General features: G+C 46.8%; 2 protein-coding genes across 9 annotated transcripts in view; both read right to left on the bottom strand.

The window, feature by feature from the left end:
- The window catches only part of SF3A2 (splicing factor 3a subunit 2), a 161,021-nt gene that overhangs the window by 19,903 nt on the left and 128,393 nt on the right, over positions 1–12,725 (bottom strand). The window lies entirely within an intron of this gene.
- The window catches only part of DOT1L (DOT1 like histone lysine methyltransferase), a 67,882-nt gene continuing 55,339 nt past the window's right edge, over positions 183–12,725 (bottom strand). For 3 of the 6 annotated variants that reach the window (XM_061466771.1, XM_061466773.1, XM_061466777.1), the window contains 8 exons: positions 12,154–12,300; positions 10,814–10,940; positions 8,870–9,483; positions 7,974–8,179; positions 7,139–7,203; positions 5,416–6,387; positions 3,677–4,292; positions 183–1,469 (listed from right to left, as the gene is read on the bottom strand). In XM_061466771.1, the coding sequence (XP_061322755.1) occupies positions 3,712–4,292; positions 5,416–6,387; positions 7,139–7,203; positions 7,974–8,179; positions 8,870–9,483; positions 10,814–10,940; positions 12,154–12,300 (2,712 nt within the window). In that variant the 3' untranslated portion in view covers positions 183–1,469; positions 3,677–3,711. The remainder of the gene's footprint in view (positions 1,470–3,676; positions 4,293–5,415; positions 6,388–7,138; positions 7,204–7,973; positions 8,180–8,869; positions 9,484–10,813; positions 10,941–12,153; positions 12,301–12,725) is intronic. The other 3 variants (XM_061466774.1, XM_061466775.1, XM_061466776.1) reach the window with 3 other exon arrangements.

Genomic DNA, 12,725 nt, shown 5'->3' with positions numbered 1-12,725 from the left:
ACCATCATTTTGCTGTTGCAATTCCCCTTCTTTGCCTGTAGTTTCTTTTAGTGGTACCTGGTCCAGTCTGAACCACAGCCCAGTGTGATCTCTACTGAATGGATCATCCTCCTCCTCCCTTTGTGCACTCGAATAAATAAGTTTTTACAAGTTTACTGTGCATTGTACAATCTAAAAATAAATGAAATAAAAGTATATGAAATTTATATTTTTTCTCATCACATCTCTATAAAATTCAGCTGCTGCTCGGAGCAGCCCTTTCTGTACACAGAACACCAAGTCACAATACAGGAACTGCACCAGTCGGATCGTGTGGCAGCACGTAGGCGAGATCAGGGTGTTTTTGTGAACTACCATTTAGACCTACTTAAAAGCAAGGAAATACAAAAGCAAAATGCACTTTGTCCATCAATGTACACGGCTGATCCATCTCTGACTCAAGTATCAAAACCCTATTAACAAAATACATTGTACTTGGAACAAAAACCAGCAAGCTGAGAATATCTGCTACCTGCACCAGGACAGAAGCCCTATGTTCAGTCTTCCCAATGCTGTAGCAAGGGCCTGACCAATACCAGTGATCACACACCCTGTTCATATGCCAATGACATCTCAAAACAAGGTACCAGCCTAGCTACCAAAATTCACAGTGACTTGAGTGCCACCAGCAACGCCAAATGGCCCAGTGAAGCAATCTGAATGGGGCAGGACTTGGGATTTCTCCTTTCAAAGGTGCCTGTGCTGGTGGAGCTCGCCTGGGCAACCCCAGAGCCTCTTAGCTGCCATCCCAGAGGGGAGCCCGAGTTCTGGTTGGTAATGAACACAGTTAAACCCCCCCCAGTTAACAGAGTTCCAATTAAAACACAGCTTTAGTTAGAAGCCTGCCTTTCTCTGTAGCTCCCACCGCTGCAAACCAGATGGCTTTTGGCATATGAACAGAGCAAGGTGAAGAAATAACCTGCAGACCCTTCTGAGAACTGGGTTTGGCATTGCTCAACCCTCCAAATTCAGCACCAAGGATTCAAACTAGAGGCACAGTTCTGACGGATGAAATAGCACCGAGAGGAGGCTCTTTACATCTCTGCTGGTGTGCCAGTCCTTTATTAATCAGAAAATTTAATAATAAGTTGTGTTTATGATTCTAGGTGGAATAAAATAAGTCAAAATTGTTTTCACTTTAAAAAAAAGATAAATACCTTTATCTAAACTATCAACAATACAAACTGGAGCTTTAAGCATTTCTTTTGCCTTTTTTTTGTCTTTTTTTCTGTTGTTTTTTTTTTAACTCAGATTCACAGTAAATCTTTTCTCTGTCGTTTAGGTCTTTTTATGGTTTTATTTTGTCCAGTAGTAAGAGAGTAGAAACCCCTGCACAGGCCAGGTGAGCACCTTTCAGTGGAAGCCGAGTGAAGTTGGTCCACGTTGTCCTTGCATAGGTCACATTGGGTTGAGGTAGAAATCCTAGTTACCTGCACAACAGGAGGAGAGGAAGAGACTCATCTAAATAAAAGACAAAACTCTACCACGGGTTAGATGTGTCAATCATTTCTACAGTGCTCCAAGGCCTTGCCAGCCAGCAAAGGAGGAGCAACTCTTGTCCCAGCTGCAGTTAGATAGAAAGGATGCCTCCAGGAGCAACAGCAGCTTTTAAGCTTTCATAGAATGGTTTGGGTTGGAAGGGACCTTAAGGCTCATTCAGCTCCAACCCCTGCCACGGGCAGGGACCCCTTCCACTAGAGCAGCTTGCTCCAAGCCCCTGTGGCCAACCTGGCCTTGACCAGTGTAAGCACATTGAACTCTGTGCTCCCATGAAGGCCATCGAGGTGGGGAAAATAAGTAACCCCCCCCTCTGCACTTCACCTTTTCCTAGCACACACTAATCTGCTTTGCATTTCGTATTACCCTGGGAGAGAAGCAAAGCAGTTTAGCCCCTGAGCCCAGTTCAGCCTTGGTTCACCAAGGACTTTGAGCACAGTAAGCACACCAAAGTCAATGAACTGCTCACGTTATTTGACCTGTGTCCAAGAGTCACACAGAGCAGGACCACAGCTACGGTCCATCTGCCACACACCATCTCCTGGCAGCAATGCTTCTGTTGCTTTGCTCCACAGGCCAGCTCTGTCATCCAGCTACTCTGCTCCATGCTTATCACTCTTGTGCCTGGCTTCTTTTGCTCAGAACCATTTTGTGACAGGGCCCACCACAGGGATGGCAGAGTCTAGCCCAGTATAACCTCCGTTCCAGGTAAGACAACTGCTTCAGCACAAGGCTTGCACGCTGTCCTCACCCGAGTCTCACAGCTACAAACCCCTCCTTGCCCCTTCTCCCCCACTCGTTTCTATTCAGGGTCTCTCAAGCCCCTTCCCCATCACACTGTTGCTCTCCACTGGCACGCAGGGATATCACTCAAACCTCAGCCTCGCTTCCTTGTACGGAAGGGGGAATTAATACTTACATGCCTCACAAAAGCCTAATGAGGATTTGTTTTGTGTCTGTGGAGCAATTTGATGATGAAGACACTATAGACAAGGCACAGTCAAAAGAATCTCTCAGGTATATATTGTAATTGAGTCAGATGCTTTATAAGTGGCAAAGAGTATTCAACCATAAATCGTACGTAGCTTTGGTATCAGAGAACAGCAACAACATATAAAGACCTACAGGAAAAGCACGGAGCAAGCCCTGGGGCCTAACAGACCCATGTCACTTTGCAAGCACAAGCTGTTACATCAGGATGCCACAGAGTATTTCCATTAACAGTACCCAACTCTGCAGTGGTGCACTTTATTCTGGGGTTGCTCTGAAGACATTTAAATACCTGCTTCAGTAAAAATACACGCAGTCTCCAGAACCCCTCCTCTCTCCTGCAGCCCCAGCCTTTATGAAGCACGGAGCACAGTTAACCCTGAACATTCCCTGTGTTCTCATTCACAGTGTACTCAGTAAGCCAGTGATTGCCAAGTGGGGATAAACAGAGCACCTGGTGAGCTGGTGACTCTCAGCCCTTGCAGGCAAGTCCAATGAAGCTGCAGCACACAGATAAATCACAACCCTTTGCTACGCGAGGTTGTGCTTGCCACTGATGCAGGGGGCACATTAAGTGCGATGCAAGACCAGTGCATTTGCTCTGCAGCTCGTAAACCAGAGATTTTTAACTCTGTCGTTATTTAGAGCAGTTGTCATTGAGTGGCAGCAAAACCAAGACCACCACATTGCCACAGAGAGTCACAAAGCAGCACCACCAGGCAGCCTAACGCTATGCGGACGTGGGCTTGGGGAGATGCAACAGTCTGTGTCGGAAGGCAAGAAGAAGGGAAGGGGGGAACAGGCAACAACCACTTCCAGCAACTGTATAAAACCATACTTAAAAATAGACATTTCCTCTTGAGTCCTGACCTTCAAAATAAACATTCCCATGAGGTGATCTCCACCTGAACATAATCCTCATGTCAGACAAGACAGACCAGAGATCCTATTGTGAGCACTCCTTGTCGAGAAATCCTGACTCCCAGAACAGAGAGCATTAAGGCTCTCCATCCTCTGCCATCAGATCATTTGCTTCCCACATTTGAGAGGTTTTTCCTTCCCAGAGCCCATCCCCAACCTCTCTCTGAAAAGCAAGAAGCATCATTCAGCATCTTGTACAAAACTCCTCTTTTGTTTGGTCTAGCCTTACCTTACAAAATAAGAACTGTTAGCTAAGCAAGCTCTTTATCGTGGCTTAACCCCAGAAAGGTGCGAAGCATAAGGAGGCTGCATGCCAAGTGTGACCCACAGAGCGGCCGTGCCAGCAGCGTTGGACTGCGTGATCATGGGCGCGGACTGTGCCAGCGCCAAACGGGGCAGAGGCGGGTGATGGACTGTAAAGGAGGGGCGGGAGGTTTTGTGCTGGAGAGAAGCTAGCTTAATAGACAAAGAAGCGTTAGCAGGTTGGACAGAAGCAGCAGAAGAGGGTGGCAGAAAGGCTTCACCAGGTGGGATGGATGGCAGGTTCTGCAGAAGCGCAGGCTCGGAGTTAGAAGCGAGCAATGGAGGAGGTGGGGGCAATGAAACGTTAGGAGGGGGATGGAAAACAGATTGCACTGGCGCTCTGTTGAGGTGCTGAGCAGATCTAGTCTCACTAGATGTTACTAAATTAGAGGAAGGGGGTGGGAAGGATGAGGATGAGGTGCTGGCAACAGCCTGCAGAGGGTTTAAGCTTAGCACTGTGCTGCTAGAGACAGCACTGCTGCTGAAACTGGCTCCAAACTGATGAGGAGAGGAGGCAGAAGGCACCGCATGGTTAAAAATACCTGCAAACAGGAGAGAAAAACTCAGCTTCAACAGATGGGCTTTGTACAGTCTCAAGTGACAAGAGAAACAAAACCAAAAAGAAAAATAAAAAAGAAAAAAAGCAAAATCAAAATAGTTACAGCCCCATACAAAAATATGCAGCATGAGAAGGTAGCAAGCAATGAGAGATAATGGTGCAGGCCAGGAGGTACAAAAGATTTCACTTACCTTTCCTACTGCCAACCTCTAAATGCCACGAGGAAAAATGGTCAGACCCAAGAACTGTCAGTTCTATACCACACAGGTAGACTTTTGATGAGATTACGTGGTCTTTAGAGTTGCTTATCTGGAGACTCAAATTGCTGCTCTTCCCTCCCCACCCTCCTGCTTTCCCACTTACAGGAAAGCAGAGGGGAGATTGCATTTCCAGCAAATCTACGTGCTGAGAGATGTGAGAGTTAGGATTTCCCGACATGGTGCCTGAATGATTATGGACAGGTAAGAAAAACTGCCTTGGACACTTAGCAACGGCAGGTTCAGACTATCTTCTAGTCCTGCCAGCTTGTCTCTGGTTTGGGCCACAGAAGCCAAGCCTGTGCCGAATCCCAGAAGTGCAAGGTGCATATGGCATTGCCCTTCCTGGCAAAGAAATGCTCTTCATGTCCATTCAAGAGCCAGAATGCTACGCAATTCCCAACACCATCTCCTCTGAAGAGGCGCTGATGTTTTGCTCTTCCTGGATCATGCTAATTCCATTCAAGGCCTAATCTCAACCTTTACTCAAGTTGTCAAGTTAGAGATCCCCAACTTGGTACCAGGACAAGTTACAGCTTTTACCTGCAGGCGGACCCAAGCTGGTTCCAACACAGCAACATCTGAACAAGCATACATTATGAAATCACAAAGTCTGCGTGTATTGTTTCATTAAAGGTGATACAACAAGCCCATCTAGTAGACAAAGCTCATGAGATTTCACTGTGGGGAACTGAACTCATCCTAGCATTTCCGAGAGATAGAGGAGACTGGTTATGTGGGACAGATGTGCTTCACATCCTGCAGAAATGAAAGGGTTTCACCCCTGGAGAGGCAGTGTCAGACTTTCCTTTAGGCCCTGTCTTATACCAGAGAAAGAGTTCTGCCTACCTCCAACTGTTCCACCTGTAACCCCAGGAGAGAAGTTCCCCATAGTGTGAGAATTAGTCAGTCTGGTTGCAGCTGATGACACGTGGACCAGACTGGCAGCAGCTGGCATTGAATTAAATAAGGACTGCAATACTGAGGAATTTGTCACCGAGTTGAGGTTCGCTTGCAAGGCCATGGGGCCGAGGGGGAACTGTGATCCAGTGGTCAAAGTGTTTAGGAAAGGATGGTGCGTCTGAACAGAAGATGCTGGGTTGCCTGCTGAAGAAACAGCAGTAGAAAGGCTTTTACCATTCAAAAGGCCACCAGAGGAAACAGCAGCAGAAATGAAAAGGTTGTGGCCGTTTTTAAACTCCACATCTCGGTCCCGTCCTTTGCCAACCTTTCCGTTATGCTGCAAAGAGTTTTTGTCTGCAGAACCCCCAGTGCGGATGCTGATCTCGCTGATGTCTTTGCCTTTGACCCCTGCCCGATTTAAGTCTTCTCCTTTCGTGCCGCCGAGGCCTTCGAGTTGCCTCTTGTTCAAGAAAGGATTCGTTTCCGATACCCCCACATCTTTGCTTCGCTGTGACTGGAAACCCAGGGTGCAGTTGGAAGTCGTCACATCTGAAGCTTTATGTGGAAGAGAAGCACCATCGATAAAGCTGTGTAAACCCATGTCACTTGAGAGCCCACCATTGTAGGGAAAGCCGTTAGTGGAGTTTGTACTGGGGCTGAGCCCATCCGCCCCGGAGGAGGGCATGGCAATGCTTTTCCTGGGGTGTGCCGGGATCTTGGCATCCATGGCAAAGCTATCCTCAGTGGAGGGCCTGAAGGCAAACAGCGAATTCTGGCTCAGAGATGAAACCGACTGCAAGGGACTATCTGTAGTTTTGGTCAGGTTGATGTCGGATATTGGTGAAAAAGTAGATTTCCATTTACTGCTGTTCATGTTCTCGTTGCTTTGTGCTTGTTTCCTCCCACCTAAGCTGCCACCTAGTTTGGGAGAAGAGTTGTAAGCATCAAAAACCATCACGCACTGAATCCGCTCATGAAGAACAGGGGGTTAATTTTTCAAACACACATTCTATCAGTCTGTAACTCTGTTTGGGATCCATATTTATGTCACCTTAAGTTCTTAAAATTTACTTTAATGCTCTGAAGAAGTTTGAGGATCACAGACCTTAAAGCTCCTCCAGCTCCAACCCCTGCCACGGGCAGGGACCCCTTCCACTGGAGCAGCTTGCTCCAAGCCCCTGTGTCCAACCTGGCCTTGAACACTGCCAGGGATGGGGCAGCCACAGCTTCTCTGGGCACCCTGTGCCAGCGCCTCAACACCCTCCCAGGGAAGAGCTTCTGCCTAAGAGCTCATCTCAGTCTCCCCTCGGGCAGGTTAAAGCCATTAAAATCTTTGATTTGCCCCAGCCAAGGGAAATCATGTCCCAGATCTGTACCTGTGCCTCCTCACTAAACTTGATGCCGCATGGGATGCTGAGCTACTTCTTCCTTCACCTTTGTACTACAGATCCCTCCCCAAACCCTCAGTCACTGAAAAACCCTGGTCAGAGCTCTGGGGACTTGTCATTACAGAAAGAATTAATCCCAAATCTGTGAACCTGCCCTGGCAGAACTGCACTCTGCTCAGCAGCACAGAGCACACAAACTCCTGCTGCTGACAACTTCAGTCAGAGGCAGACACCCATGCCCAAGCCCACCCATTACAACAACTAACACTCCTCACACCTACCATTTTCAACAGTCTTCTGTGGAGATTTGCTTTCCAATGAGATTGTTGCAATTTTCCTCTCAATTCTAGTGGGAAAAGAAAAAGATTATAGCACTCACTGCAGACCTTTTGTTGCACATCCACTCTCGTAACGTGTCCTCCTCATGTTCATGACTTAACAGTTGATTAGAGTACAAAAAGCCAAGTCATCTAGATAGCTCTATGCTAGTAAAGGAGCTTAAAAGTATTAAAAAAAATCCACCACAAACTTGAAGTAGAAGCTATTACAGAATTACTGCTCTTTGCCAAGATTAGGGCACGTTTTGAGCACTTCACTGTTGCTTTTCTTTCACAACAAAAGCAGGCTGTTGCTCCTGTTTCTACAGAAGTGGTTACTTCCCCAGTACCTTAAACAAGGAAAAAATTGCACCCCACAGGCAGGCAAAGGTGATGAACAATCATTTTGCAGAGCAATGTATCAACCAGCAGTTTGGGGCAGGAAGTAAAGAGTTTGGACTCAAGCTGAAACTGGGAGTAAGCAGCAGACAGACCCATAGTTAAAGATTGCACGCACAGCCTCCGTACTGCCACAAAGCAGTGTAGTAAAAATGCATTCCTACACTAAGTCTTTCCAAGGCCAGGCTGCCAGCCTTGCAAACACAGCAACAGCTCCCACATTCAAGCACTGCTTCCGGAATACCTTCCCTATTCACAGTTTCAGCCACTTAAGAGGCTTGGCATAATGGAATCAGCCTCCAAGCAATAGGAACAAAGGTGGCCTAGCACCTCTCCATTTAGAGCACCACAATCAGCTCCCAGAGAAATCTCATCCTGAAACCCTTCCCTGGGTATTCACCTGCTGCTGTTGTGCTCATCTTCAGATCCCTGCTCTTCATCTGACGTTAGAGGGGAGTAATGAACACCATTGGTCTGAAGCAGGGGCTTTTCCTTTTTCAGTACCGGGGGCTGGTCATTGTCCTGGTAAGGAACAGGAGAGTTCTTCAGGGAGTTTTCAGGAGAGGAAATGGCTGTTATTTCTAAAGGCTGGTTAATGTTATTGACCTGGGCAAGAAGGAAAGAAAGCAGTTACAGATGAGAGTATCCCTTTAAAAACAAAGCATCTTACTAAGGGTATTAAAACCAGGCTTAACTTGCTCAGCTTTAGGATGCAGCAACAGCTGCTTGTTTAGCACTGCTCCTGCACTAAAACCTGGGATGAAAGCTTAAAGATAGCAGAAAACCAGATAATTTTCATTCTTTGCTTTTTGTGTTTTAACACAGAAATGAAAACACGGGGTAGCCACATTTCTTCTCAAACTACCACTGCAGGACCAGATGAACGCAACTTGTATAGCTGGCTTAATTATGCAAGAATGCCATATGCTTCTGGCACTCGTAAAGCTATTTAGTCACTCTTAGTTTAAACTATTTTCAAAATATTTAACCTAGAGCCTAAAAAACCAACTTCACTGCAGAAACAAGGTCTGTGTCCTAAGGGAAGATTACTACTTTTAATTTTCACTGCTCTGTCAGCAAAGAACTCCTTGAAGACATTCTCCCTATACAGAAACAGCTCCCCAACTTTTCAGCAATTCCCCGGCCTCTCAGAAGGGCCATTTTCACCCAGGCTCTTCACACCAGGTCTTGCCACTATAACAGCCTGGGAGTACACCAAAGAATAGCTGAATTGCCAATTCCAAGAGCCTTCCCAAGCCCTTCTCTCTTGCTAGAGCTCTTCCTTTCTGCCCTTACCATGGAGTTGATATTGAGCGGTGACCCCGACGGTTGCGTAAAGAGTCCAGACACAGTAGGTAAGGATTTGCGTTTAGGGGAGACCCCGGAGTTCCCGCTGAGATTCCCAGTGGAGGATCTCTTCCGCCGGCCTCGCTTCTTCCCATCCTGCGCGTGTGCTTGGCCACAGTCCAGCCGAGCGCTCGTGGGCAGCGGACTGTGCTTGTTGGAAGGGGATTGTTTTACATGTCCTGTATTAGGAGAGATTGTAAAGATGATTCTTCTCTTGGCCTCGTTCTCAGGATCTGAAAACGCTGCATCAGACTGAAGATCCCCCTTTGTTCCTTCGGCAAACATCTTCTGAGCATCTGCATATTGCAATACCCCTACCAGGCTCTGGGATGTGCCATTTAACCTGGGGCTTGTTGAGTGCTGGTGAGCAGGGGAGTTTTGCCCAGAGTTCCTTGACTGCATCATTAGCAAAGGATGTTGTGGAGTGGAACTCCGAGACCCTACTGAGTTAAACAGACTCCCAGAGTCGTCCAGAGCTGCCTGATCAACACTATGGTTAAGATGGGCTGGGCTGTTTGTAAGATTTCCATTGACTGCCACGGAGCCAGAAGAGTAAGAAAAACCTGTTGGAAGGGAAAGTATGCATCATTGCTTCTGCTGAGCGACAGTTCACAGTGCTAGATTTCTGGGATGACTGGGAGTGGTTTCAGCTCTACCTCCAGGAGATCAGCAGACACAGGAAACTCAAAGCTGCTTTTTACACAGCGCAGTTGAGAACGTGGCTCTGTGGGCTGGTGGCTTCAGTTGGGGATTAATAATTTGCTCTACTCTTTTGCCAGTTCAGGAAAATTCATGTGATATGTAAAGATATCCTATGCTCTACCTCTTTTCTAAAAGGGAATCCAAGTGTAAGCTGAACTATTACACCTCTTGAAATCAGGGCTTCTCTACTCTCAACTCCTTCCTATCATCAAGGAAATAGTTGGGCAAATTCAGTCTGTTCCCTTCCCAAAAAGAGAAGGGACTTGGTCATCCATACAGCTCACTTCCTTCTCTAAGTTAAACAAAAGGCTGTGGCTTAGGAAGCGACAGGGGATCTTCAGAGACACCGTGGCAGAAGAATGCCACGAGAGGAAGGTTGGAAAGGGAATGAAGTATTTGTCGTGGTGTATCATAAATGGGTTCAGTGCTCTACTAAGGCCTGCCTCTGGGCTGCCTAAGTGGAAGGGGGAGAAGGAAACGTGGTGTTGGTTTATAACAAACAGGTTTTTAAATACTTCATTGGTTGGATAGAAAACTGCAGCCAAGCCCTCCTTTGCAAAACAGATGCTAGAAACAACACAAGCCCCTTGAGGTGGTAAACATCAGGAACACATGCACTTTCTGATGAGGGATCAGGTGTACAATAACTTCTGGATTCTAGAGCCTACTTTTCCTGGTCCACAACACTGCCATATCCTGAACAACTAAAGGCCACAATTTCATCAGACGAGCAAGTTCAGAAGCAGTGTCTGCACTCAAGGTACCTCTATCCTCTCCCATTCAACCTTTCTTCCTACCCAGATCCTTGTGCCTTTACAACTGCTCACGAGGCACCAGTGTGACCTGCATCACAAAACTAATTTTGATATTGAAACCTCACTCTGTAAAATAAAACTTCTAAAGCCCAACCATCGGCTCGTAGCAGAGCTACATAACACTTCACTGGTTTGCCACATCCTAAAGGTAGGAATCTCTTCACCCACACAGAAGAATTTGCAAAAAGCAATTATTAATGTACAATGCAAGAAGCTGCAGTTCAGTTAAAGGCACGTCAGACCAATCCTTTATGCCAGAATGCATCTAAATCTGGTTACAAAACCCACATTTCTCTAGCATGGAGTGACCTGACAAGAAATGCTTGGGGGTGCTGTCCCCACAGACAGGGCACCTGCGTGTAGGTAAGGCTGTTACCTGAGGTAGCCAAAGCCAGTGGCTTGTTTCCAGCAGCATTGCTTACGCCATTATGAGAACTAGCACCAATCTGCTTTTCAAGTGTCGATGAGTCTCTACTCTGGTGAACTGGGCTAGGTGTGCTTCTCTGGGGAGAGAAACAGGCGTTTTAGTACAGGAAGTATCCTCAGAAGTCAACAGTTTAAACCAAATTCACATGCAATAGCAGACTGACCAAGTGCTTCTCCTTCCTAAATGTCCCAGATTTTGCTTATTTTGACAAAGGCACCAGTCAGCATATTACAGGACCAAAATAAATACTGGGATTATTATACTGCAACAGTATCTAGCACACAGCAGATACCATGCAGATAGAGGGAGCGCAGGCTCATCATCCCAGGAAGTTTAGACTCAGGACAGCACTGCAATCAGAGTTCACTGCTTCACAGGCAGCCAGAAAGGAAACAAATGGTTGTACCACATCTCCAAGCCAGTGCACACAAAGTTCCCCAAAACAACCCCAAAGTGAATGTGGAATGCATCAGGCTGTGCTCTCTGGTACACAAGCAGTGTTTTCCTAAAGCAGGCAAAACAACTGGGATATGGTTGCCTGAATAAACTATGTGCTGAAGTGAGAGACACCACCCAGAGCTAACACTGTCTCCGAGGACACACAAATTCTGCTCACAGCTGGGCAGACTCTAGCTCTGCTACAACCACAAGTCTTCAGCTGGAAAAAGACAATGGAGCAAACGGTTCTCTGCTGTACCACTTAAGTGACAAACATCTGGAAGAAACTGGACCAGGCTTTTTTAAACTCCTCTGCCACTGAGGGGTACAGACTCAGCAGGATTTCAAAAAGAGATGCCCCAGAAGTTCTCTGTGTCCTCTGCTGCTCCAGAGCTGTCACTCACACGCCAGGTATTGCAGCCTCAAGGCGCTATTCGAGTTCATCCTGTTATAGACAGCTTTAAGATGCCCAAACTGAGGCAGAAGAATTTGTCTCCCAGGGCCATGCAAGAAGGCAGGGGTTAAGAACAAACTAACGTGTGATTCTCTGCTTTCACTGCCACAAACTCTCAGATTCTGTGCCTCTTCCACCCAGCTGGACATTTAAGACCAGGATCACTTGTGGCAGGTACTGCACTTTCCTTCCTGGCAAACACCACCACCCCAGAGTCACATGAGAGGAAAAACCTACAGAATGACCACGAGCCAAGAGGATGCATCCCAACAGCTGCCTCCCCCAAAGCATCACAGTCAAGATTAACAGCCCACTAAGGATTCTGGTGCACAGCACCCCCTTACTCCCCACTGTGATTTTAGTTAGGGATGGAAAGTGTTGACAATCCCTTACTCACCACCTTCTCAACACGGCTAGGTAGGACTACGCTGGCCAGAGGGATACTAACAGGGAGTTTATTGGGCTGCACTGTGCTGAGAGGAATACTGATAGGTAAGCTGGTGATAGTTTCTCCATTACTCACAGAGGTTCTCTCTCTCAAAACCTGTAAATGCAAAAGAAAAAGGAACATTCTTAACCACATGCTGTTACTAAAAGACCTTCCAAACTACCTGTAACCTGCTCATTTATATCCCCTTCCCCTTTTAAAGAATTACAGGATGAATAGCAGTGACTATATAGCAAAGACAGGGCATGCGTGGAGCAGCTTTGTTACCAATATCCAACAGCACAGAAGTATGTAAATCCAAGCTACTGCTGGCCCCAAACATAAGGAAAAAGATGCCTCAGGCAAGCTCATTTCCTAGTGTTGTTGTTAGAGCTCTGTGAAAAGCAGAATTCATATCTTGAGGCCCTCTGTACACAGAAAATGTAGTAGCCAAAAATATCTCCATGGTATCCTCCTATTAGAGGGCACCTGCTTGCTCTGAAATAAGCACCAGCACGATCCATGGCTGGAGCAATTCCATG

This window comes from Pezoporus flaviventris, unplaced genomic scaffold (genome assembly GCF_033815535.1).
Source record: "Pezoporus flaviventris isolate CSIRO_AGI_PZ_B2104156 unplaced genomic scaffold, CSIRO_AGI_Pfla_v1 ptg000043l, whole genome shotgun sequence".
Lineage (NCBI taxonomy): Eukaryota > Metazoa > Chordata > Aves > Psittaciformes > Psittacidae > Pezoporus > Pezoporus flaviventris.
This window is presented reverse-complemented; position numbering and strand designations above follow the sequence as displayed.